This window comes from Procambarus clarkii, chromosome 4 (genome assembly GCF_040958095.1).
Source record: "Procambarus clarkii isolate CNS0578487 chromosome 4, FALCON_Pclarkii_2.0, whole genome shotgun sequence".
NCBI lineage: Eukaryota > Metazoa > Arthropoda > Malacostraca > Decapoda > Cambaridae > Procambarus > Procambarus clarkii.
In genome coordinates, this window is record NC_091153.1 from 9,186,502 (window position 1) to 9,213,145 (window position 26,644).

The following is a 26,644-nucleotide window of genomic DNA, read 5'->3' on the forward strand; positions in this document are numbered from 1 at the left end:
TACTTACGGTAGACGACGAGTCTGGTGTAGTTAGTGAGGTAGTAGTGAGGATTGCGAGGGTTGGTGGCTGTGCATGAGAGGCCCTTCTCGTTGTCCTCAGGCTGGGCGTTCCACACTACACGGCTCTCTGACGAGCCTGTTCTTGTCACCGTCTGTGTAGGCAAGATGCGGCGGTTAGGGATGCACTCTCCCGCCAGTGGTGAGAGAGTGTGTGACCAGTGGTGGGAGAGTGACCAGTGGTGGAATGTCCTTGTGTAGATGGTACCAGTGTAGATGGTACCAGTGTGGATGGTACCAGTGTGGATGGTACAAGTGTGGATGGTACCATAGTGGAAGCACCATTGTGAAAGGTACTAACATTGAAAGCATCAAAATGAATGCAACCCGAACATAAAAATCAACTCCCCACCGGTTTGCCCCCTTGCGAACGTTGCTCCAATATTCCATCCACCTCTCAACTCTGCTCTTGTCCTTACAAACTGAAAAATCCCAATGATGTGTTTGTAACACTTTACAAATAATGAAGCAACACGAGGAAATTGAACCAGCAGCCTAGTGACGACCAGGTGAGCATGATTTCCTGAAAGGTCTTGGGTGGTCATTCGTTGCGAATATCAGTTTTGACTGACTAGAACAGGAGGAGGATTTTATGTGTGTGTGTATTTCAGACACATGAATGTTAAAGGGTTTCTGGTTGCAAGGTAACTTGTTTGCATCTGAAAGGTATGACTCGCACTATGGTAATGGTAGCAGATAAATGGGTTATAAGATGGATATAATACAGGACGAAACTAAGACGTTGCAACAACATTCGAACTAGTTTTAACACCAGACAAATGTAACATCCAATATAGCAATTTGTAACAACGTTCAAATACGCATTAAAAACGTTATAAGAAGATGTAACAAATTTATTACAAGTTGTAACAAGGGAATCATAGGGACCGTTACGTTTTGCGTTTGCAGGAATATTGCTCTTTGATACTTAGCTGAGAATACACAACAAAAGTCATGTTACCATTTCCCAGAACAGGGCGTCATGACCAAATAACATTCTCTCTCAACAGAACAATCTCGTTCCTGAATTACATTACTAACCACAGGGCCTAGAGTGACACTAGTGTGACATTACCGTCCACAGTAACAGCGTGACACTCTTGCATGACAGATTGATGGATGGTGGGGGCAAGAGTATGGGGTGTGATGGTTATGGGGGATAGAATGAGTTTTAGGATGGGGAGGGGGATTGTAGAGAGAACATAATGTGACGGGGATGGTGGTGGAGTTGAGAGGATGAGGGCTGGAATGGAGAGAGAGTGGTGATGGGAAGGACATTGGGATTGGGTCTGTGATAATGGTGACGAGGAAGGAATGGGGGATGGGGAATTATTGCTTTGGGGAGAACATAGTGATGGAGGGTGATGGATGGTGATAGTGATAGAGACATCATGGGAGAAGGTACCCACGTTGTTCAGGTGATAGAGAACGCCGTTATATAAATGCACACTATCTTCTATACTGTAACTATGCTAAGTACACACAACCATCATCACCGTTATCATCTTAACTACCCACAACACTCATCAACTTCAATAGTTTTACCTTAACGCAGTTCCCGTCAGTGTAACCATCTTCCCAACACACACAACCATCCTAGTCACTGTAAAACACTTCACTACATTCTCACTTCATCACTGCATTCATCTTCAGTCCCTGATCACCGCTGGTCACCTCATGTACAATGATTATTTTCATTATTTTCCCTCTCCTTCACCACCTTCCCTCTCCTTGGCCCTTCCCCCCCCCCCCCCCCTCCCTCATATGCTCACAAGTGTTCTCGTGAGAATATAATCTGAATAACAATATTCCTCAAACAAAAATGGGAGAACTCGAAAAAAATGTATATAATTTTCGCCCTCTATTATGCCAAGACGTTGTGTCAAAAACTTTAAAACAAATACCTAACTATTAATCATGAATCTGATACGTGAATTGTGTGGGTTTATAGGCAAAATTTAACAAAACTCTCAAGGTAAGCGCATGAATAAAATAATCCATCCATTTGCTGGAGTAAAAGCACGGGAGTGTTCGCCAATTACCGCAGTCAATCGAAGTAAACTTTATCAGCAAGTTTCATTGCGATTGTTAATCAAATTAAAAAGCACTCTGTTCATAATTATGCATTAATGAGTGTCGTATCTTTGCCTGTTTGCTGTCACCAGCTGTCTACTTAAGCAAACACAAACGCTGTAATAAATTTGGCTCAGAGTATCAATGAATTGAAATAATGTGAATGCTTAGATTTATCTAGAATGAAGCTTACGCTAAATTTTGTGTTTCCTTGTATTATTGTCAGCACTTTGTATTCAACTAGATATAAAAAAATGATCTGTTGAATTCCAACAGACTTTTAGAGAAGATTGCCAAGGCCCTTAGAACTGCTCCTTAGCCATTTCTGTAGATACCCTGTACATAATCAGGTCCTTGGACAACGTCTTCATTGTCAGGTTGTACTTGGTATCATGACATATTGTACTTGGTATTATGACATAATGTACTTGGTATCATGACATATTGTTCTTGGTATCATGACATATTGTTCTTGGTATCATGACATATTGAAAATCGATATCATTGAATAACGAACCACTAATCGTTTGGATTGACTAGGCGCTAATCCTTAACTGTAGCCTCTGTTCATCAAACAGGGAATGGGTACCTGGCTGTTAAACGATTTGGCGGGTCGTATTCCGGGAATATTAGGATTAAGAACCTGCCCGAAACGCTATACTTGTCATTGCCTTTAAATGAATATAAAAACTCTTGTATATGAAAATTAAATTAAATCATGAAAATGTCTGCTGATTTTATTGTGCTGAGATCTAAGCAAGAATTTCATTGGAAATACACATTTCGTGCATTTAAAAAAAAAACGAATCCTGTTTGTCAGACTTCTGAGCGGCCACCTTGCCCTTCACTGAGATTCAGATTTTATAGATAAGTAATCATCAAGAGAAGGCGCCAAGCCGGGGATTTCATAGGTAAACGTCCTTTAAACACAGAAAGACTGAATGTTTTGTTGTAAACTGTTCGCTCGTTAGTCACATCAGTTATTCTATGAGTCTGTGATAGCTGTAATGCCACTAAGGCTATGCAGATTTTTATGGAAATTTAATGCTTGCTTTGCCATTATAAGAGGTTATAAGTTTTTAGAGATTCTCTACATTTTGGCACATGTGTATGAATAAACATGCTCAACACTCTTCTTTGGTTACGTTCAGATCTCGACCAACTAATGGGTCAAGTTGGTTTATAAGATATTTAGAGTTTTGATCAGCTTCTTTCAGATTGCAGAGTTTATAATTGAAGTTGCTGACACACTTCGAGATTGCTGAGCGCCGTTCCTTCACTGTTTACAGATATTCTCCAACTAATAATTTTGTACCTCATTGTCGTCTTTATTCACTCAGAAATAGTTGGGAAACTTTTGTTCGCTCATATTCACATAGAAGTAATTGGAAGCCTCACGGTTTGCCTCTATTCACCCAAAGAGTAATTGGAAGCTTCAGTGTTCATCCCTATCTAACTAGAACGCACTGAAAACCTCTCCTTCACCACCTTCCCTCTCCCTCACTACTTCCCCTCTCCCTCACTACTTCCCCTCTCCCTCACCACCTTCCCTCTCCCTCACCACCTTCCCTCTCCCTCACTACTTCCCCTCTCCCTCACCACCTTCCCTCTCCCTCACCACCTTCCCTCTCCCTCACCACCTTCCCTCTCACTCACCCCCTCTCATAAAGGTTGTCGTGAGACAACCTGGTAATAAAATGAGTAGAGACTCGAATTTAAGAGATAAACATTTCAGCTGATTGTTCAGAGATGCTGAGGTACAGAGATCTCTAAGCCTATAAACATGAGAAGATTTCTGATCCTGTTCTCTGGGCGAGTGTAAACAACAGTACAGCGTGGTAGTACAGATCGTGACGCAGTTTATAATGAATGTTTTTGACGCATCTGCACATTCCATTTAATTTGATATATCCTCATGCGTTTTCGACTCCATAGGTATAAATATTCTCTTTTTCACATCGTGTTGAATTCGATTGTATTCAACTAGTTTATTTTACTGCTGCTGGACTGTTTTATTCAATTCAATACTGTATTATGTATTTCACTTATTCAGTTCGATGGTTCTATTTGAATTACGAATAATTATTCAATCAATTTGATTTAATTTTAAAAGCTAATTGTGGGAAAGACATTTTTGCAGCGTTTATCAATAAAGAAGTTTGTGAAATCATATTTGCTTTAATTATTTTTGCGAAAAGAGTCAAACTTAATAGCAAATAAATAAAATTAAAGCATAACCAATTGACCGCCTTCGACACATGTTTCTATTGCTCTCAGAGCCAATATCCTTTAACACGTATTAAATAACATTTACAAATTCTCAAGCAACCACACAGGTAATTATACAGGTAATTTTCTTAAATTGAACGGGTTTCCTCGTATGAACCAAATTGTTTTACATCGCTCCAGAGTATAACTGAGTGTGTTGCTAGTGTCATGTGAAAGTTTAGTGAACTAGGAAAGTATTATGGGTATGTTAAACGTATTTAACATACCTCAATGTTAAACGTATTTAACATACCTCAATGTTAAACGTATTTAACATACTGTGTTGCTAAACTGGAAGGACAAGCAAAGTTATATCAAATTCAATATATAGAAATAGTGCAGCAGAGGAAGAAAAGCAAAATTTTGGGTTGAAAACTGGATAACTATAATAACGAACACAAGGGATGAAGGACGATTTTAGATAGGTAAAATCCAGCTTAAAAGCTTTTGATGTCCAGGAAAGAGGATTACTCATATGTCTCATCATCAGAAAAACTCTTGGTCAGGCAGGAAGAGGAGACGTTGTGCGGTAATAGGGTGCTGTGTTTGGCTGAACAATCACAAAGTTTACTGTAAGAATATTTTAATCTTACAAAAGATTTTCCGATTTTAGACACTCGGAGTTTCGTGAAAAATAAACAATATAAGAAGTACTGTATTTCTCAGGAGCTGGAATGGAGAACTCAGTGAATGAAAGCAATAAATGCTTTATGTAAATATTTAGAGTACAGAGTAATAGAAATGAAAAAATAGTCATTCAAGTGGAAAATCAGTGGATAATGTGTTGGCAAAATAAGGTGAAATTGACCTTGAAATACACTTCGGAAAATGATTCAGTACTAATGTAAACTCTCAGTATAAATATTCAGAAAAGTTGCTACACATTTTGGTTTATATAGCTATTAATATTATGTAGCTCATTGAGCTACATAATATTGACATATATTTTTGTGCTTTAGCGGAAAAAACACGGAGGGTAAATACTAACATGAACCTTGGGAAAGGAAACCCCCCAAAAAAACTTTTTGACTTCACAGGAGTCAAAAATCTTATACTCCTATACCAGTAAGTATGAAAAATGGAAGTAAAATAATATTTCTATTTTCGCCCTGTCCTACTCCAAAGATTACAGGCAAAGTAGTAATATCTTATTTTTGATGGGATATCTTAAACTTGCATTAGGAAATGGCCATTGCCGAGGATATAGTGCATTAGCGTATATATAATACCAAAACTAAACTAAAGACCTAAAACATGGTTTTACGAACATAAAACTTTTAGTTTTATGATTGGTGTAAGTAATACTCTCACATTATCAACGAAATGTTAGGATTAGATACTCTATGTTGCCTGGACCGTATATCATCTTCTGCTGTCAGGACCAGATGTTCTTTTCCGATGCCTCGATCAGATACAATCTTTTCTTAGCACGAGAAAATATAAAATGATATTTTCACTGGTTAAATCAGTAATTCTTCTGATAATAAACCAAGTTTTGCACTAAACGAAAGAATTCTTCTCCTTGCAATAATAGATTCATCCGGTCTTCGATCAGAGGATTGTATTCTCCAATAACGAGGGTGCCCCTGATTATTTCATATTTGATGTTGATCTGTAACTTGTTCTGACGCTGGCATGGACTGTGTTCTCAGTGGTGCTGGACTGTGTTCTCAGTGGTGCTGGACTGTCTTCACAGTGCTGCTGCTGGACTGTCTTCACAGTGCTGCTGCTGGACTGTCTTCACAGTGCTGTCCTCCTGCCTTCAAATACCAAATACCTACATGCAGTTTATTCGTTACAAGAAAGGCTTCCTTGCCTCCCCATTCTAGCCTTGTTTTTTCCCTCGTTACTGTCAGGTCTTATTTAATATACAACCTCACTCCTGCTCTCCGTGTCTTAACTTTTTGCAGGCGGTGGAAGGAGCTCCGAGAGGTGAGACTCGCCCGACGCCCCCGTCTTTTCCGCCCCCATGTTTTCCTAATTCCATTATGTCAAGATTCTTTACATTCCATGTAATTTTTGTATGCTTGTGCTGGCCCCTGCGAGAGTTCAGGAGGTTTACAGATGTCATTTCACTCTCCCAACAACTTGGGTTGGACGGCAGAGCGACGGTAGAGCTTCACGTTTAATCCCTGACCGTCCAAGTAGTTGGGCACTATTCCTTCCCTCCGTCCCATCGCAAATCTTTATCCTGACCCCTTTCCCAGGGCTATATAGTCGTAATTGCTTGTTTTTTCCCCTCTGATAACTCTGTTTTCCGGTCTGCATCTCGTATTGAGTGGAGCTGTTTTTTTTTTTTTTTTTTTTTACTTTCGAGATAAGATAAAATTCTCTCATGTAAGGATATCTGGGAAATTGCTGCTATCTAAATGGGAGAATAGCCATAGTTATCATTGTTCAGGTCATCAATGTCAGATAATCAATGGTCAGGTTATAACTGTCCTGAATATATATAACATCTTCAGATCATTGATGTCCTCATCATAAATGTACAGATCGTCAATGATCAGGTTTTCACTGTATTTTCCTGAATACAAAATGCCCGTATCATCAATGACCACATCATCAATAACAAGGTTTTCATTGTCCTATAGGTAAAATGTCCAGATTCCTAATGTCCCGATAATGAATGTCCAGATTATACATGATCAGGTCGTTATGATCAGATCATCAATGTCCAAACTATCGCTATCCATATCATCAATACCCAGATCATCATTGACAAGATCATTAATAATCAAAGTATCATTAACCAGGCCATAAATTTGTAAGATCATCAATAGCCTGATCATCAATGACCCGTAGAGAGTAAGTTACAATAACCTGGATGTAAATAAGGCCTCCAACAACATATTTGAAAATAAAGAAAGAGACGACAGTTCTGTCCGTCCTGGATTTTATCAACCCGTATGATTATTATCGACGCGTTAATGGTACACGACTCGATACTCGTCCAAGACCTGATGATGGTCCAGGACTTGAGAATGGGTCCAGGGATTGCTAATGAGTCCACAACATACCAGAATTACACACAGAGATCACACTAACGTGATGCATCAAATGAACAAATCCACAACGGCCGTGACGAGGATTAATTAAGGCAGTGTCTGGGATGCTCCCGGGCGCAGGTTCGAATCCTCATCACGGCCCTTGTGGATTTGTAACATACCAGAATGTTATTTTTTGTATTTTGACTGTGAATGTTGCAAAACAGTGGTCTGTTTAGCAGTAAAGCCAGCCGAATACCTAAACTCGTCGCCAATCTGCTGTTTATCTAGTTTTTCCAATGTTGTGCCAATATCTCTGACGTCCAGATGATATTTTCTTTCCTGCGAGTAAATTGCTCATATTTCCGCGTCCGCGGCAGATCTGGTGAACCTGCATTTCACGTTATATTTTTGTGGTCCTGCTTGTATTTTTTTTGCACATTAAGTTAAAATTATTATTTAGGTTTCCAAATGCATCCAGTAACTTTCGTTTTCATATATATATAATAGTTGTTTTCTGCTCTTTTAGATCGACTTTTATATAATATACTTATCTGCAATTCTTGGAATTTTACTAATTGTCTGTGTTTCATGAACAGGATTTTTTTTACTGTCAATAAGAAACACACGAGAAAAAATAGGAGGTTAGGGGAGTCAAGGAATCTCAGAATCCTGTTACAATTAGAATGACTATCGGCACTCATTTAGAAAATCATCACCGTCTTGCATAGCTCATGTTGTGATGTAACTAAAAAGCTTGTAAAAGCACCCTAATCACCCTAATCATGTTAGGTGCTTAATAACACACTAGTTTATATAGCAGCTACCTTACCCTGCCAGGAGAGACATAAACATATGTGTATGTGTATATATATGTATGAATGTGTGTATGTATGTATGTGTATATAGGATATGTGGAAGCTTAATAATATTTTGTCAAATGACACATCGAACACTGTTTAATTAGGGCAGACAAATCTGTGTATATATGTATTTCTGAATGTAGGTTACATTAGCATATTATAAGTACTGCAATTACCTTTTGTGGTTAATTGTTCAATAAATCACTGAACTATATGTTTAGCAGATCTCTAACCCTGTCCATGGAGGACAGAAGAAAATGTATATATATATATATATATATATATATATATATATATATATATATATATATATATGTCGTACCTAGTAGCCAGAACTCACTTCTCAGCCTACTATTCAAGGCCCGATTTGCCTAATAAGCCAAGTTTTCCTGAATTAATATATTTACTATAATTTTTTTCTTATGAAATGATAAAGCAACCCTTTTCTCTATGTATGAGGTCAATTTTTTTTATTGGAGTTAAAATTAACGTAGATATATGACCGAACCTAACAAACCCTACCTAACCTATATTTATAGGTAAGGTTAGGTTAGGTAGCCAAAAAAAGCTAGGTTAGGTTAGGTTAGGTAGGTTAGGTAGACGAAAAAACATTAATTCATGAAAACTTGGCTTATTAGGCAAATCGGGCCTTGAATAGTAGGCTGAGAAGTGCGTTCTGGCTATTAGGTACGACATATATATATATATATATATATATATATATATATATATATATATATATATATATATATATATATATTGGTTAGTATTAGAAGTGTGTGGCCTCGTCTGTGGTAGAACAAAAAAATTATCATAACCTTGAGAAGAGGAAGGAGGCGACGGTACACGTTTTTTATAAACATTTGATCCTGGGTGCATATATATGTAGTAATGTTATAGCATTCATGAAGTGACTTGATGGTTTAGTTTTCACTAGCTAACCATCACCCTTTTGGTAATTAAAGAATGTTCTGAGTAAGTCATAGTTTAATATATAAAATGACTAGACGATATATTACGGTTCTGTAGTACAGTGGTCTTCGTCCTCGACTCACAACTCATGGTCCCAGGAGGGGGAGAAAAAATTGGCCACGTTTCTTTTCACTTGATGTGTCTGTTCACAAAACAGTAAATAGGTTTTGGAATAAGGGAATACGTAACTGTTGTAGGATACAGCCTGGAAAAGGTCAGTAGTTGACGCAATAGGACCTTGATAAACCTAAGTAAAGGCTTCCTGTCCCCAGCAACGAAAAATGTTCATTATTATTATTTTGTAATTATTCGGAAATTACCAGAAATTGTCCCTTTAAAATACAGTTTTCAGCAAATTTGTAAATACAGTAGATTTCCAAATACTGAAAATTTCAGCAAATTAGGAAAGATTTCTGAATTTGCCAAAACACTTAACCAATACACAAATTATAAGTCAACCTCAGGAGCACAAAAATGCTGCTTTCAATGTGTATTCTCTTATTTTAAAAAGGGAGATTGTCTTGTATAAACTAAAGCTGATAGTCGCATGTGATTTACTAATCAAATTAGGCTTTCATCAGATAAAGTGTTTATGGCTGGATTAAAAGCGTCATTCCGTATTCCCTCGTCCGTAAATGAATAATTTTTTTGCGGTAGTGTAGCCAGCACACGGTGGAGTGCGCGGCATTCAGTATTCAACTAACATTCATTTAACGTTTTTCATGTCAGTGTATTTTCCTCTTTTCTGCCATTTATTATTACCTTCATAAATGTGTATCCGTGTCTAGCCCACTAGCAACACTAGCAACTAGCAATATGTATCTATAACCTACTAGCAACATTTATGTATGGCCTACTAGTATCATGTATGTAAAATGAAAGGGTAAATAAGTTGAGGCAACCAGTAAGAACACAGGCCAAATCTCCTGGGCTGTGATTGGTTGACAAAGAAGTAACCGTTAAACTGTGTAGAAGCTACGAGGTGGCTCCTCTGAGCCACGGGCCTCATGTCGACTGTGGGCGGTATTCTGTAAGCACGTGTTGCCTCCCGGGCCTAAATATCATAGCGTCCTGAACTACCATTCGTCAAGTTACGAGCCCGCAATTGACGTAGAGAAATTACTAAGGTACGAGTGAGCCATCATATCTATCCATCAGAGCATACGTGAGTAGATAAAAGCTCTCTCAACTGTATGTTTCTAAGAGAAAAGTCAAACCGCAGAAGTAATTCGATGGCGCGTTATCAACAAATGAGGCCTTGTTCAGTGGGGAATCGTCGGTATCTGGAGACGCCAGTGACTAAGTACTGGATGGTCTTCCAGACACCTGGCCCTGGAACGTATCACCACCTCGTGCAGAGAAGCAACGTTATTGTCCGGACACCTTCCAGGACAATGCGTCGACCCCTTGGAGACGCATTTGACCTCTTTACGTTCTTCGGCCTCCAACCCGCCTTCCACACCAGTGATGATCACACTCGTAGCCTCCAGCAGACTCACCCGGGGCCACCTCTCTACAGTAAGCCTCCAGTGAACTGAGACGTACTGGTAATTTGCGAGTAGAAGGAGCCTGCGTGGTTTGTGTGTGACTGAGGAGTAGAGAGGAGTAACATGGGTTATCCATTAAAGCTGTTAGCTCTAGTTGTTTGTGATTAATTCTCGTGTGAGGCCTTTAAGTGACTGTCGGATCATGCGCACTGGATAATATATGTACAGGCGAGTACTTGGAGTCTAAATGAATGTGGCAAACCTTCGGCCCATTCCGTCGGTAAAGAGCTCTGGTGGAACGCTTGTTGGGTGCGTTACTGAGTGTGAAAAAAGACACTACAAGTCTTACATAAACATAGATGAAATCTAAGTGGGAAATAGTTGCAAGTGGAGTGCCCTGGGGCTCCCTCTCGGGACCTCAATTCTTTAACATATTGTGTCAGTTTCCCCTGAGAATTGTACGTGTTGTTATATTCCCAACTATCTCTCCTTCATGCCAGTGTGGTAGCGTGAGTGCGTGTGTAAGTGTGCGTGTGTGTGTTTGTGTGTTTGTCTGTGTGTGTGTGTGTAGTCATTTATTTGTACTCACCTATTTGTGTTTGCGGGGGTTGATCTCTGGCTCTTTGGTCTTGCCTCTCAACTGTCAGTCAACTAGTGTACAGATTCCTGAGCCTACTGGGCTCTATGATATCTACATTTAAAACTGTGTATGGAGTCAGTTTCCACCACATCAATGCCTAGTACATTCCATCTGTTAAAAACTCTGACACTGCATGTGTGTGTGTGTGTGTGTGTGTGTGTGTGTGTGTGTGTGTGTGTGTGTGTGTGTGTGTGTGTGTGTGTGTGTGTTTGTGTGTGTGTAGATTGAAGTTATATTAGTATACAAATGTTCACATATAAACCATAAATGAACATACAATCACTCTCCCAAATGTCAGCATTGACTAACCTCTGTGACCTGTAGTGGTGACCAATCAGGTTCTCCTTCAAGGTCCCAAGTAAGATTAGCTGGAGGCCTTGACCCCGTAGAGACGCATTTGACCTCTTGACGGGCTCCGGCCTCCAAGCCTCCCTCCACACCTGTGATGACCACACTCGTTGGTTCCACTGCTCACCAAATATAAAACTCGATTAGCAACATAAATTCATTTAAATACACCAAATATTGATATTTGTTTTAAATATCAGATAAAAATAAATTTTAACCGAGGTTATCAGAATTGTTAAACTTAGGTAAAAGTTTGAATTTCTTCCCCAGAGAAGGAACTTTTAGGCTAATGGGAAGAAATTTGGTAAGCGATGGAATTGAAGACTTGTGGAAGATTATATTTATCTTCTAAGTTAAGTCTATTATATGTACGTTTTCTGGTGGAGGAAGATTTTCACGAGTTTTGAACTGAAAAAAAAACATCTGGGACCCTTTCTCAAGCATTCTCATTCACATTCTCAACACTCGCAATACACAAGACAATCGACTTGAGAATGGTCCAGGACGCACCGAAACGTCGTCGTCCCTTCACCTTCTAGTGTGTGGTCTGGTCAACACACTTTAGCCACGTTATTCTGACTCATCGCTTGCACCCGCAATACTATGAGTGTTCCAGCATTACTATTCTCAACACTATCAAATCTTCAAGCTGGAAATCCTCTTCCACAAAATGTACAAAAAACTCAACTTAATCTCAAGAACGTTTCAAATGCAGCCAAGCAATTCTTTTTAATATATTTTATAATAAATCATTTAATAATTCGTAATGCCAATTTTGACATTTTAGTTGTATAAATTAGTACACAAATAAATAAGTAACCAAACCTAAGTACACATGTACAGCTCATATTCATTTATTATCAGCAGTAGGTCAATTATGAAAAATTTGCAAGCATAAGACTCAGTAAATGGGATTTGGTGGTTATAAATAGGCGCTGCCTCGTATGAGCCAATAGGCCCTCTGCAGTTACCATTATTCTTATGTTCTCAATTTAAGAAATAAAATTTAAGAAGAAGAAACACTGCAAAGCCACAAGGGGGCTGCATGGCCACATGTCCTTCTGCTGAGGTAATGAATTAGACTAAACTGCATTAGTTATAACACAGGCCTCACATGGAGAGCTTCCTTGCTTCTCAAGTGAAATGGTGGGAGTATTACGGGAGTGTTGCTGTGTGCACATTAGAGGATGTTGCTGTGTGAACAGGAGGGAGTGTTGCTGTGTGAACAGGAAGGAGTGTTGCTGTGTGAACAGGAAGGAGTGTTGCTGTGGTAACAGGAGGGGGTGTTGCTGTGGTAACAGGAGGGGGTGTTGCTGTGGTAACAGGAGGGGGTGTTGCTGTGGTAACAGGAGGGGGTGTTGCTGTGGTAACAGGAGGGAGTGTTGCTGTGTGAACAGGGGGGAGTGTTGCTGTGTGAACAGGAAGGATTGTCGTGTGAACAGGAGAAACTGTTGCTCAGTGAACAGGAAGGAGGGAGACTGAAATAACCATGTGTCAATGGGTCAGGTGTGAGAAGAAGCAAGAGGAACGATTGAACAGATTAAAAATTGGCTAACATTCGATCTGTAGTTCAGGCCAGAACTATATTGTTTTAATATTGCCAGTCTCAAGATAAATGGCATGGGTAGACTTGCTATTAACCAGTGATAGGGATTTAAATGTAATTGGGAATTGAATGCTCTTTATGGTGACAAAATTTTCTTCCACTCTGACAGTGATTTTTGGAGAACAGAGTTATAGATGAAGTTTGAAACGTTATCGATCATTACCAAGTCATCTCTGATGCTTGGTAAGCAACGTGAAGTTATTTGTAACGTCACTACTATCCCTCGTGCCACACATTCAGCCCCTTTTGTGTAGAATGGTGGGATGAAACGTTTCATCAATACGTTTAGAGGGAGAGATACCGCCTGTGCTAATAACGGTGTGTTGTGAAGTTGTTTCATGGTTGTGGTCTAAGACCTGTCAAGAAAAGATAGTGTTATGGGATGTTCGGTATTGACAAGAAGGGGAACTACCTCAGTCATCTGAGAAATCACCGGAGTGTAGAACTGCGAAGAAACATTAAATGTAACGCAGTTCAATGTTTAAAGTTACCGTACCTTCTTTCACAGCCTGCTAGCACCTCCAAGTGATTTACAGATGTTATTTTCGTGGAAGAACATTGATAAATTTCATACTGGAAACTTCCAAGTGTGAGGTGAAAGTGTTATGTATTATTTATATTAATCAACCTCGACAAGTAGATAAATAATTATTGTTCAGTATTCACTTCTATGACAAGTGTTTTTGTTCACCCTGATAAGTGAAGAAACTGTTACCTCGTGTCCACTTGCTAACTCCAGAAATCGTTTCATTGGTTCTGCTATCTAACTACAGTCACTGCTCACTGTCACCCTTCCTTATGGGATCCCACCATGTATAGTTCCTTATGCGAAATAAGGAGCTTATAATTAGTGGAGGTGGGGGTCCCTCGATTGTTTCAAACGTGGGTTGGACATGAATATGAGTGAGATTGGGTGGTTATAAATAGGAGCTGCCTTGTATGTCCCAATAGACATTCTGCAGTTACCTTTATTTATATTACTTATGTTCTTAAATAAGCATTTGTATATCATCAATCATCTACCTTACCGTAATCGTAACACTAGTAACTTCATCATATTAGTACAGACTATGCTGACTTTACGAAATAATATCACCACCACCGTCATTATCACCATACCACGACCCAGTATTTATTTAACACTGGTAAAATAGAGTTACAACTAATTCATACACACACCTTTCTTGTAACCAGTAACCCCTCCCAAAATCGTTACCACAACAATTACCATCACTATACATCCACTGCGACAACTACTGAAATAGCAACCGCAATCGTTTCTTCTTTCACTCTCACAATAAACAGCATCACCATCAAAATATCAGCGCAAAAGTATCGTCAGCAAAAGATCAAGTGAATATTCATCTGCATTCCAAACCATGGTAAAAAGGGCATTAAAAACTGTTTTCATAAATTTGACCAAAAACAAACGTGCTAAACAGATCAACACACATTCACATAACAGAACATAACAGTACCCGCGCTAGTTACACCAACAGTAAAAGCTGCATCAAAAACAGTTTTATTGTCGTAGCTTAGGTGGGGATTTTGTAATTAAAGTCACTGCCTAATTATTGAGGCTGTTATTCGTGTTATTTGTGTGGTGATGTTGGGGAGGCAGTAATTTGGACTCGCCTATTACTGGTTAAAAAATAGTTTTATGAACACTAAACCTAAATCAAAGAAATTGAAAAAATAACAAGAACAACTTCATCAAGAAATAGAGATATTTAATATGGGCGCCATCCAATTTGGGAAGAAGAATTAAAGCATTCTGCAGTAACATATGCCACCACCAAACGCTTCCATACTCCTGTTAACAACAATACCATTCAGAAGCTACCATTCCACAAGAAATACCACTCCCACTCTACTGTATCACCACCACCAACCGTCCGACACTATCATCAATAACAGCATTAACATACCCTTATTTCAACTTAAACTTCCACCACGACAATGCCACCAGATTTGCCACAGATATGGAAGCAACCATATACAAGTCGGTTGACAGGTGGGACATTTTGACCTAACGTCCTGGTAGTCACCGTTACGTGATTCCTTCAGTACCACCACCACCAACGCTGACTCTGTAGTCCAGGGACCAGATTCACGAAGCAGATACACAAGTACTTACGAACGTGTACATCTTTCCTTAATCTTTGACGGCTTTGGTTACGTTTATTAAGCAATTTCCAAGCATGAAAACCTCCCAATCATATGTTGATATTGTTATAAACAGCCTCCTGGTGCTTTGAAGCTCATTAACTGTTTAATAATTGTAAATAAAGCCGTTAAAGATTGAGAAAAGATGAACAGGTTCGTAAGTGCTTGCGTAACTGGTTAGTGAATCTGGCCCCAGGTCCCTGAAAACTTCATTATCTTTCATGAACCGAAACAATCTTCGAATCTCTGCTACGCAGGAAATTACTTGTGATAAAATTCCCGAATTTGTTTACTAAAGTTTTTCTTTCTAGCAAAATAACCGGCAAGAAAGTTTTGCTAACGAGCGGTAAAAACCCGGTCTGAGGTCGATCAGCAAACATTACAGCTAAGGTCGCCTCTACAAACATTAGAGCAGAGATCACCTCAGCAAACACTAGAGCTGAGGTCGCCTCAACAAACATCAGGGATGCTCCGCCTACCAGACATCATTGCTGAAGTCGGCCCAAGACATCCAAAGGAATAAATGCAGTTCCATTTTAACTTGTTTTGCAGACGACATAAATTACCATTAATATTCGTCCCGACTCCTAAAGTTACTCCTTCTTCTCGAGTTCGTAAAATACAAACTAGCCGAGAGAGAGACAAAGAGAGAGACATACAGAGAGACAGAGACAGAGGGAGAGCAAGAGTTTTAGACAGAGACAGAGGGAGAGCAAGAGTTTTAGACAGAGACAGAGTGAAAGCAAGAATTTTAGACAGAGAGGGACAGCAAGAGTTATGACAGAGACAAAGACGGAAGTACAGATAGAAAGAAGATATATGTTGTCATGCTTTGGGATGCTGTATATGTTCTAATATATTATCGTTCTCATATATAGTTTTGAGACAAACATTGAGACCGTCATAAAAAGCATATAATAGATGCTGTCCAAAAGGAACCGAGCTGGTTCCCATCTGAGACTTTAAACCTTCCTTGGGGTACCAGTATGTATATGGAGGCTTAAGTCTCAATTTACATTTTACTACCTCAACGTTTCGGACGGACCGAAACGTCGTCGTCCCTTCAACTTCTAGTGTGTGGTCTGGTCAACTTAAGTCTCAATTGTGTGTCAGGCGCCTCTGAGATCCTTCTCTAGGGTGAGTGCTCATGGTCCTTGTGTAAGGACGACTTAAGGACGATGTGTGGTATGTGATCGAGGCTTCGGTAACTAGAGTGAATTAGATATGTAAACAATATTCAATTATTTCGTGGAATATGTATATTATAATGAAAATTTTAAGCTGCAAATATTTACGGTCTAATTAATATTACAGATGAGAAGTTGATTATTGAAATAACGTAGATACTCGTAGAAAACATCCACACATACTGTGAAGCAAAACTTCTGCAAAATTACTGTGAAAAAAAACTTCTCCACCAAAATAACTGTGAAAAAAGCTCCTCCAGCAAAATTTACTGTGAAGCAAAACTTCTACAAAATTACTGTGAAAAAAAAAACTTTTCCACCAAAATTACTATGAAACAAAACTTCTCCTACAAAATTACTGTGAAAAAAAAACTTTTCCACCAAAATTACTATGAAACAAAACTTCTCCGCCAAAATTACTGTGAAACCAAACTTCTCCACCAAAATTATTGTGAAACAAAACTTCTCCTCCAAAATTACTGTGAAACAAAACTTCTCCTCCAAAATTACAGTGAAACGAAACTTCTCCACCAAACGTACCATGAAACCAAACTGCTGTGGACATCTCACTCACCATTCATGTCTATCCTGACTCTGGTGTGGAGAGGCGCCGTGAGGTTGTTGTTGGTCACCACACACTGCACCTCCGCCATATAGTCCTCGGCTTTCAAAGAGTTGATGAACAGTCGGCTGCCCACCGACCCGTCGCCCCCATTATCAGTGGAGCTGACCAGCCTTCTGCCTCCCCTGAGCCACTCCACTGTAGGCGCCGGCCACCCTTTGGGAGAGGAACGACAGGTTGAAAATATGTAACAGTATTCACGCACTAATCATCTTGGATTTATTATTTTGGTGAAGAATATCATAGTGAATATAGAGAAGATTCGTGTGAATCCTCTCTATATACAGTATGATATATAGAGAGGATTCACAGGAATAAATCATTATTTTAACCGTTTCTGTCCTGTTTACTAAAATACTCACACACACACACACACACACACACACACACACACACACACACACACACACACAGTCCTCGTAGAGTAGAGTATTCGAGTTGTTTTAGTTGTATAAATATATATATATATATATATATATATATATATATATATATATATATATATATATATATATATATATATATATATATATATATGTGTGTGTGTACTCGCCTAGTTGTACTCACCTAGTTGTGTTTGCGGGGGTTGAGCTCTGGCTCTTTGGTCCCGCCTCTCAACCGTCAATCAGCTGTACACCTGTTGATTGACGGTTGAGAGGCGGGACCAAAGAGCCAGAGCTCAACCCCCGCAAACACAACTAGGTGAGTACAACTAGGTGAGTACACACACACATATATATATATATATATATATATATATATATATATATATATATATATATATATATATATATATATATATATATATATATATATATATATATATATTTATACAACTAAAACAACTCGAATACTCTACCAGGATTCGAACCTGTGTTATCAGGGCTCCCCCATCTGGTATACACAGGACCAATACCACTTCACCACCGATTGCCTGTAGGGGGTGGTGGGTCCCAGAGCACAGTCACATGCTGATGACCACCACTTACGGGCTACTCATGCCCGTGCCACCTCCTAGAAGGCTTAATTGTCATCAATCAATCTATCGGAGCTCTTATTGAGCTCTCTGGTGAGGCTGAACAACATTAATGTGAGAATGAATAACATTATTAATTGGGGCTGACTTATTACTGGTGTAAAAATACCTTTATGAACACTAAACCCTTTGTTGTTATTCATCCTCATTTTGAGGATGAATAACAGCAGTATGAGGGTGAAGGACATGAGTGTGAGGGTGACCCCTCGTGAGTACAGACCTCCCAGAACGTTGCAGGTGAGGAGGAGAGGGCTAGTGTGGTTAAAGGGTCCAGCTGTGTAGAGTCCTCCTGGTCCTGGAGTCAGGGTGTGACCTCGTCCGTCCACTACTGTCACTGACGACGGCCGTTCTGTCAGGGGAGACAGTGCTCTCAGCTCCTCAGTCTTTCGCAGCTCACGCATCTCACTACTGACTAGTCATTCAAGGGTTATATCAATACTTCAATCAACCTGTTCACAAATAGGTACCTGGGAGTTAGACAGCTGCTACGGGCTGCTTCCTGGAGATGTGTAACGAAAACGAGGCCTGGTCGAGGACTGGGCCGCAGGGACGCTAAGCCCCGAAATCATCTCTAGATAACCTCACGATAACAACAAATCAATGGCTCAATTGGAGATTGTTTCTCTGGGACAAGATTTTAGAGAGCGAACATGATTGTACTCTCCTAATTTTGCTTGTGGGGGTTAAACTACATGATATATGATTTCAGAAAAAAAACGTCGTATGTATCTCATAAATATATATATATATATATATATATATATATATATATATATATATATATATATATATATATATATATATATATATATATATATAGATATATATATATAATTGTATTATCTAGTTTTTTTGTTATTCTTGACGGTGATGCGAGTGGTATTAATTAAAATGTAAGTTTCAAAGAATAATTTATGTTTGAATTCCTAATATTTAACTGTATATATTGCTTTTTAATGGGTTTTTACCCTGTGTTAATTTGAAATCATCAAAGGAAACGGGAGCAAAAAAAATAATAACTCATTTCCATGCAAAAAAGTATAAAATAACACAACGCGTTCAACAACTGCTCTCTTCAGTCAAGCTCATTAACGACCTGAATGGCTTTTCTAATAAAGATAAATAAACAGTTTGAAACAAACAACTTGTTATTCTACTATAAGGAAGTCAACGTCGCCAACCCCAACAGAAATATCTGGGAATTTCAAGTCTTGTAAAAATTCCCAACTGCATGCTTCCTGGGGTGGGAAGATAATACATGAATCCTGGATTACCACCATTTTTATTCCGTGTGAATAGTGACAAGGAACTCTCAATTTGTATCTATAAGAATGTCTATTTTAATAGACATTCAATGTCTTTTTAATAGATCAATAGACAATAGGCGATTTGAGCTTGATTCAGTAAACTTTGCAGAATTAATGGTGATAACATTCGGGTGTGACATAGGGGGTGGGGGGGGGGGTCGAGGATTGTCCCAGTGCTCTCTTAAAGATGGGCTCCTGGTGGGGGGGGGGGGGGGTCGAGGATTGTCCCAGTGCTCTCTTGAAGATGGGCTCCTGGTGGGGGGGGGGGGGTCGAGGATTGTCCCAGTGCTCTCTTGAAGATGGGCTCCTGGTGGGGGGGGGGGGTCGAGGATTGTCCCAGTGCTCTCTTGAAGATGGGCTCCTGGTGGGGGGGGGGGGGGTCGAGGATTGTCCCAGTGCTCTCTTGAAGATGGGCTCCTGGTGGGGGGGGGGGGGGTCGAGGATTGTCCCAGTGCTCTCTTGAAGATGGGCTCCTGGTGCCCATTTTTCACAAAGTCTGAATGTGTTGTACAACACCCCGAGTCTGAAGACTTTAACATGAATTTAAATAATGGTGAATTTAGATACATATTTTCTAAACGTATGTTTAGATCCCAGAGACTGGGATGCTTGGCGAAACATTTTGGTTACAATGGTGGTGGAAGGGCATGTGCGAGCAGGGAGAGATGTGAAATGGGAAGTGTATGTGTGTGTGTGTGTGTGTATGTGTGTGTGTGTGTGTGTGTGTGTGTGTACTTACCTAATTGTACTTACCTAATTGTGTGTGTGTGTGTGTGTGTGTGTGTGTGTGTGTGTGTGTGTACTTACCTAATTGTACTTACCTAATTGTGTGTGTGTGTGTGTGTGTGTGTGTGTGTGTGTGTGTGTGTGTGTGTGTGTGTAATTACCTAAGTGTAGTTACAGGATGAGAGCTACGCTCGTGGTGTCCCGTCTTCCCAGCTAGTGTGTGTGTGTGTGTGTGTGTGTGTGTGTGTGTGTGTGTGTGTGTGTGTGTGTGTGTGTGTGTGTGTGTGTGTGTGTGTGTGTGCTGGGAGGAGGAAGGGAGTTCACGTGGGAGAACATCTGGAAGGGTTGTCAAGGGTTATGGGGAGGATGTGTGTGTGGGGGGGGGAGGGGAACGTGGCCACCGGATCGACCCGCGCACCGCCGGATCGATCCGGGTCCAGCATTACTTCTGAGATTCCCAACCATCTGATTATGTTTAATATTTAATATATAACTTCAAAAGCAGACAGCTGCAGAGTTCTCTCTTCCCCTCTCGACTTCATTGGGAAATAAATTATTACAATGGCGTCGATATAATGCGACCTTTAGCTGGCTATTCCTGCGGAGGAAGATGCCTGAGAGCGCATCATGGAGGATGCTCGAGTAGTGAACATTTAGAGGTTGACTGAACAGGGACCACCAGGAAGACGCTTGAGCAGGGAGCCTCACTGGGATGCCTGAGCAGGGAGCCTCAGAGAAATGCTTGTGCAGGGAACCTCACTAGGATGCCTGAGCAGGGAGCTTCAGTGGGATGCCTGAGCAGGGAATCTTCAGTGGGATGCCTGAGCAGGGAGGCTCACTGGGATGCCTAAGCAAGGAGCCTCAGTGGGATCCCTGAGCAGGAAACCTCAGTGGGATGCCTGAGCAGGAAACCTCAGTGGGATGCCTGAGCAGGAAACCTCAGTGGGATGCCTGAGCAGGAAACCTCAGTGGGATGCCTGAGCAGGGAGCCTCAGTGAGATACCATAGCACAAAACATGAGGAAGTTGTCTGAGCAGGAGGCAAAACATATGGTATGAGAAGGGTCGGTCACCTTTAGTGTCACAACACAAGTTGTGATAAAAAGGCAAGGTAAGTTCACCTGTGCGGATTACAGGGGGGTAATACAGGTGCAGTTAGTGCCTGCCGCTGGCGTTAATCACATACAGAATTGTTGAGTGAGCTGCCAGGGGCTATTGTGAGGCTTGACTGGCAGACTCAGGCAGGGATACAGAGTTACCAGGGAAGAGGGAGAATTAAGTGAAGATTACCAAAGAAGAAGAAGTAATAATGAGGGATCAATAAAGAGGGAGATGCATCGAGGGAAGCTATGCGAATGAAGCAGTAAGGAAGGAACAAAGAGGATGAGGCAATATGATGCCTGAAATTGCCACAAAATTTAAAGAACTATATATGTACAATGATATGTGCTTAACACTTAATACTGCAAGTGGTTACTGTAGTGAGCATTGGGCGGTGTCAAGTGATGATGGTGGTAGGAAGAGGTGGTAGAATAAGGAGATGGTAGTGTCATACAGCGCTGGGAGCATAAGATGGTGGTGGTTATATCATGTGTCAATAACAGTTCGCAGCGTAGTCATGATACGGTGTGTGTATCATGTTTAGTGAGGGATCATAGAGTACCAGACGAGGTATTCGACCACCGAGAGCTAGTGAGAGTAATCATAGCGCCATAAGGAGTGGTTGACTAGAGTTGGAAGGTGTGTCCATGACAAGCAGAGATACTAGACGACACAGTTGGTAGGTGTGTCCATGGCAAGCAGAGATACTAGACGACACAGTTTGTAGGTGTGTCCATGGCAAGCAGAGATACTAGACGACACAGTTGGTAGGTGTGTCCATGACAAGCAGAGATACTAGACGACACAGTTGGTAGGTGTGTCCATGGCAAGCAGAGATACTAGACGACACAGTTGGCTGAGTAGTTAACTTGGTGACCTGCGTTTTCACAGCCAATAAATGCACGAAAATATTTTATTAATTAATACAAATTACGTTCAATGACTAGTTTTGTCTTTCTTTTTTCATTATATGTATAACCGGTAGACGGAAAAGTTTTATATATATATATATATAGGTTTTGAATGGTTAGTCCAGAGTTAGGTTAGCTATGACGTAAATACATAATTACCCGTTAATTACCACTGTATTGTTTAGGAACTAATTATTCTAATTAATATTTACCATTTCTGCAACTTTTTTTGTATGAGTGATGCGCCGAAATGGAATGTCTTGAAGTGCTGAGTTGGAAATTGAGTTGTCTTGTAAGAGGAAACTCTGAGTCGAGCTGAACAGAAGGCAGCGGCAGGTGTCAAGAGAGAGAGACGTGAGAAGCGCGGAGAATATCCTTGCCAGGCTGTTGGCAGCAGTTGGCCGCAGCTGTAACAGGTTCACATGACAGCTGTGTCACACTGTTGCCAGGTTCCCTATGACAGCTGTGTCACACTGTTGCAAGGTTCCCTATGACAGCTGTGTCACACTATTGCCAGGTTCTCTATAACCGCTGTGTTACACTGTTTCAGTCTCCAGTTACATCAGCAAGCTACATTCAGAAACAGTTATCACATAAGCCAGCCTCTGTCACCTGTTGGAATGAATCCCGACTTCTAATCATGAGATTCTTCAACCATTGAAAGATAGACTGGAGGAACAAGGAACCACCTGGGGGCAAATAAACATGGAGAGGTAAACTATTGAACGTAGCATAAAGAAGCTTTTAAACCCAACATGTCAGGGGACACAAAAGAATGAGAGGTAATGATGAAGCAGCTAGACTTGAGTCTCTCTAAACTTATCATTACTTAACAGTTCTTTCACGTAGTTTTCTTTTTTTCCAAAAGGAGACCCTTAATTCATTCTGATTGCAGACATCGGGGAGAGAGACGATGGCGGCCGTCATTCCCAGAACAAATCATGTTACTTGTGGCAGAACCCATCTCCAACAGTTTGCTCCAGATTAGGTTAGATTAAGATATGACGTTTTAGCTCCTCTGGCACTTTTGATTGTATGTCTAATACGTGGGTGATGCATCTTTGCATTAACACGTCCAAATCAGGAAGTTAGTGGAACACATTTTGTTTAGAAAGGCTAATCTGAAATCCACTGTCAGTCATATGTAATAAATTCTTAATAATTCCTGCGTAGGGCAAAAAGGCACATCATACATGATTGTCTCTACCTCTTCACTATACGGCTGTGCCCGTTATTAAATATCTATTTACAAGTTCGGGTTCACTATAATGAACATCATAATGCCTCGACGCGTCACATTATAACTCTTTTTTTTTCGCGAAGACGAACTTCTGTCAGTGTCACTATTCCTTTAGTCATTCACAATCTTCTTCAAATACATGCAACAGATTGTATCCAATCTGATGGTAAATTAAGCTTCCATTTCTTTTCTCTGTTACACATGTTTTCCTTAACTAAGCAGGAAAGAGAGTGAAAAGTCTCTTCATCACTCGTTGAGTAATGAAAACAGAGGAGAGAGACCCCTTCACCACTCGTTGAGTAATCAAACCAGTTGATTGAAGTTCCTTCCATCACTAGCATGAGTAATGAAACCAAAAGGAGTCGCTCTGCCACTCGGATGAGTAATCAAGCCTGAAGCGTTGACCTCTCCAGAAAGACCTAAGTATTCTCATACGGTTTTCAATAAAAAGAAAATGTTTACAAGTTCACATTTTCCGGAAACTCTTGATAAGAAAGTCGGTAAGGAGAGTGTTGCGACGACCTTGAGACTGAAGAGAAGAGACAGAGATAGAAAGGTGCAGTATTTATCAGAAGAAAGCACTGAGTAATTAAGTCTATATAACACTTGGAAGGTGTATGAGGATAAGTACTTATAATAGGACAGAGGCAAGGAAGGATGCCAGCCACTTGGACGGTCGGGAATTGAACGCTGACCTGCAAGAAGCGAGTTCGTCGCTCCACCGTCCAGTCTAGTTGGTTAAAGAAAGGAAAGTGGAAGAGACGTTCGGGAAGCCAAAATAAAAAAGAACCATAAGAAAGATGATGATTCCTTATCCCTGTGCCATGATATCTAAGCTCGGAGTCTTGAGCGAAGAGCCCTGAACCCTGAGCCTTGAGTCCTTAGCCCTCAGTTCGAGTGAGGGAGTCAGAGCTGGCAATCATTGACTATCTCCAGGATGTCACTTGAGGAACAATCGACCCGAGGGCGCCTTTTTGACGAAGCTCGAGTGTGTGAGTCGAGTGCCCTTTATCGACGAGCCGACTTGTGATGCTCGCTACATTTCTTTGTCCTGCTCGCCTGCACTCAAGAACGCAAATACTCTAGCGAGTTTATATTTCAGCACGCCCGTACTCAGCAAGCTCGTACTCCGGCAGGACCGTACTCCAGTATGCTCGTACTTGTTAACCCCTGACCTCTAGCGAGCTCGTACTCCAGTACTCCTACCATCTGCACTCTTCCATTCCTGAACTCTAAGGCTTCCAAACTCTTGTTCAGTAGCACACACGCATTCCAGGACTACAGCACGTTCTCGAGCCTGCATTTCCACTATACACATACACACACACACACTAGGGGCATCCCTGGCCGGGCCGGGGATGCTCCGCTCCCACCCGACACCCCCAATCCCCCCTTTTCGTTACTTTTCTCCCGTCCAAACATCAGCCCTCTTCCCCCATTTTCCATCCGCCTCCTCCTTTCCACCTTTATGCTAATACGGCCAAAGTATCAATAGCAGAAAATTTATGTTATATTCCCGAGATCAATAAACGATGGCGTATTTTACTATATTATTTTTACTTTGTTTTTGTTTTCATAATATTTAGGGAGGGGGGTAGCCAGCAGGCAGTGCCAAAAGTCGTCGTTGTTAAAATGTGACCCTGGCACGCTGTTTCCGCTTGAATTCTGTTAAACCCGAACATCCTATATCCGTCCTACACCCCAGACCATTCCCCCTACAAAGTTGGGCGAGGTTAGCTCAAAGTGTCTGGCCTCAACTTTGGACAAACAGACATTCCCTTCTATACATATCGATTAACGCAGTGGATGTTTGACCTACCGTAGACGGTTAGATGTAGTCTGTGGGTCTGGGTGGGGGAGTTGAGGAAGTCAACTCTGCAGCTGAAGCTGCCATTGTCAGCCCTGGTGATGTGGCTCAGCTCCAGGTACCCGGGAAACACAGGTATGAAGCTGGCTGGGTCCTGTCCAGACCCCACGCGCAGGTAACTCTCCTTCTCCAGCAACACAAACCTTATAGGAAAGAGAACATCTGACTGTGAGAAGTGGGATCTTGTTGAGAGGTGGGCAGTGGGTCGTGGGAGACTCCAGACGCGCTATACCAGTGTGAGTCTCCACACTGTACCATTATGAAAGGTGCCAATATTACGTTGTCACGCTGAGAGTGCCACAAACATTACAATACCACATAAAGAGTCACGCTACACTCACTTGGACCGCGGGCCCAGATTACTGCCATGCACTCGACCCGAGCCCGCTGACAGGTTGCCGCCCCGAGCGTCGTAACTGAGGATAAACATACACAACAGTAATTATGACTGAGAATACACTGGTGAGTAAGAATTCTGTGTGGATACAGTGAATACAGCTAGCATCAAACTGGTGAGTATATATATTTTAGAGATGCAAGGAATTCATTTACAAGAACACTAATGAATATTAACATAGGTACCATAGTGGCGATGAGAAAATATTCTAAAGAGAATAATGTTAAAACTACAGAGTATTTTTGTATTCGTATTTATTTATATATACAATAGTTCATACATTCTTGTACAGCCACTATCACGCATGGCGTTTCGGCCGAGTCCTTAATCCTAATTTTCCCTGGAATACAACCCGACAAATCGTCTAGCAACCAGGTACCCATTCCCTGCTGGGTGAACAGAGGCTACAGTTAAGGATTGACTCCCAGTAAATTCTCCCCGATCAGGATACGAACCCAGGCCAAAGCGCACTCGAAACGCCAGGCGATTATCTTACCACTTCGGCGTCGGGACTACATGGGGAGCATCAGAACAGGGAGAATAAAAACCGCTTAAAATCTATTAGAAAATGTAGCTACGTTAGATTTTAAAATTCTAGTCAAATTTTTCGTCGGATAGCAACTTTTATAGGTGGAAGCCATTAGTAAATTCCAAATTAGTTTTACAGACTTATTTAAGTATTACAGACTTAAGTATTACTCTATATCTTCCTGATCAAAATCTCATCATCTGTAAGTAAACATCCTCAGTATACCCAAAGACTTCAACAGCTATATCAGGAGCT

The 26,644-nt window shown here is 40.7% G+C and overlaps 1 protein-coding gene across 1 annotated transcript in view; it reads right to left on the minus strand.

The window, feature by feature from the left end:
• Window positions 1–26,644, minus strand: part of LOC123751295 (hemicentin-2) — a 135,881-nt gene that overhangs the window by 34,136 nt on the left and 75,101 nt on the right. The window contains exons 3-8 of the mRNA XM_045733404.2: window positions 25,805–25,879; window positions 25,416–25,606; window positions 18,533–18,661; window positions 17,229–17,432; window positions 11,657–11,814; window positions 8–152 (exon numbers count right to left, since the gene is read on the minus strand). Of these exons, the coding sequence (XP_045589360.2) occupies window positions 8–152; window positions 11,657–11,814; window positions 17,229–17,432; window positions 18,533–18,661; window positions 25,416–25,606; window positions 25,805–25,879 (902 nt within the window). The remainder of the gene's footprint in view (window positions 1–7; window positions 153–11,656; window positions 11,815–17,228; window positions 17,433–18,532; window positions 18,662–25,415; window positions 25,607–25,804; window positions 25,880–26,644) is intronic.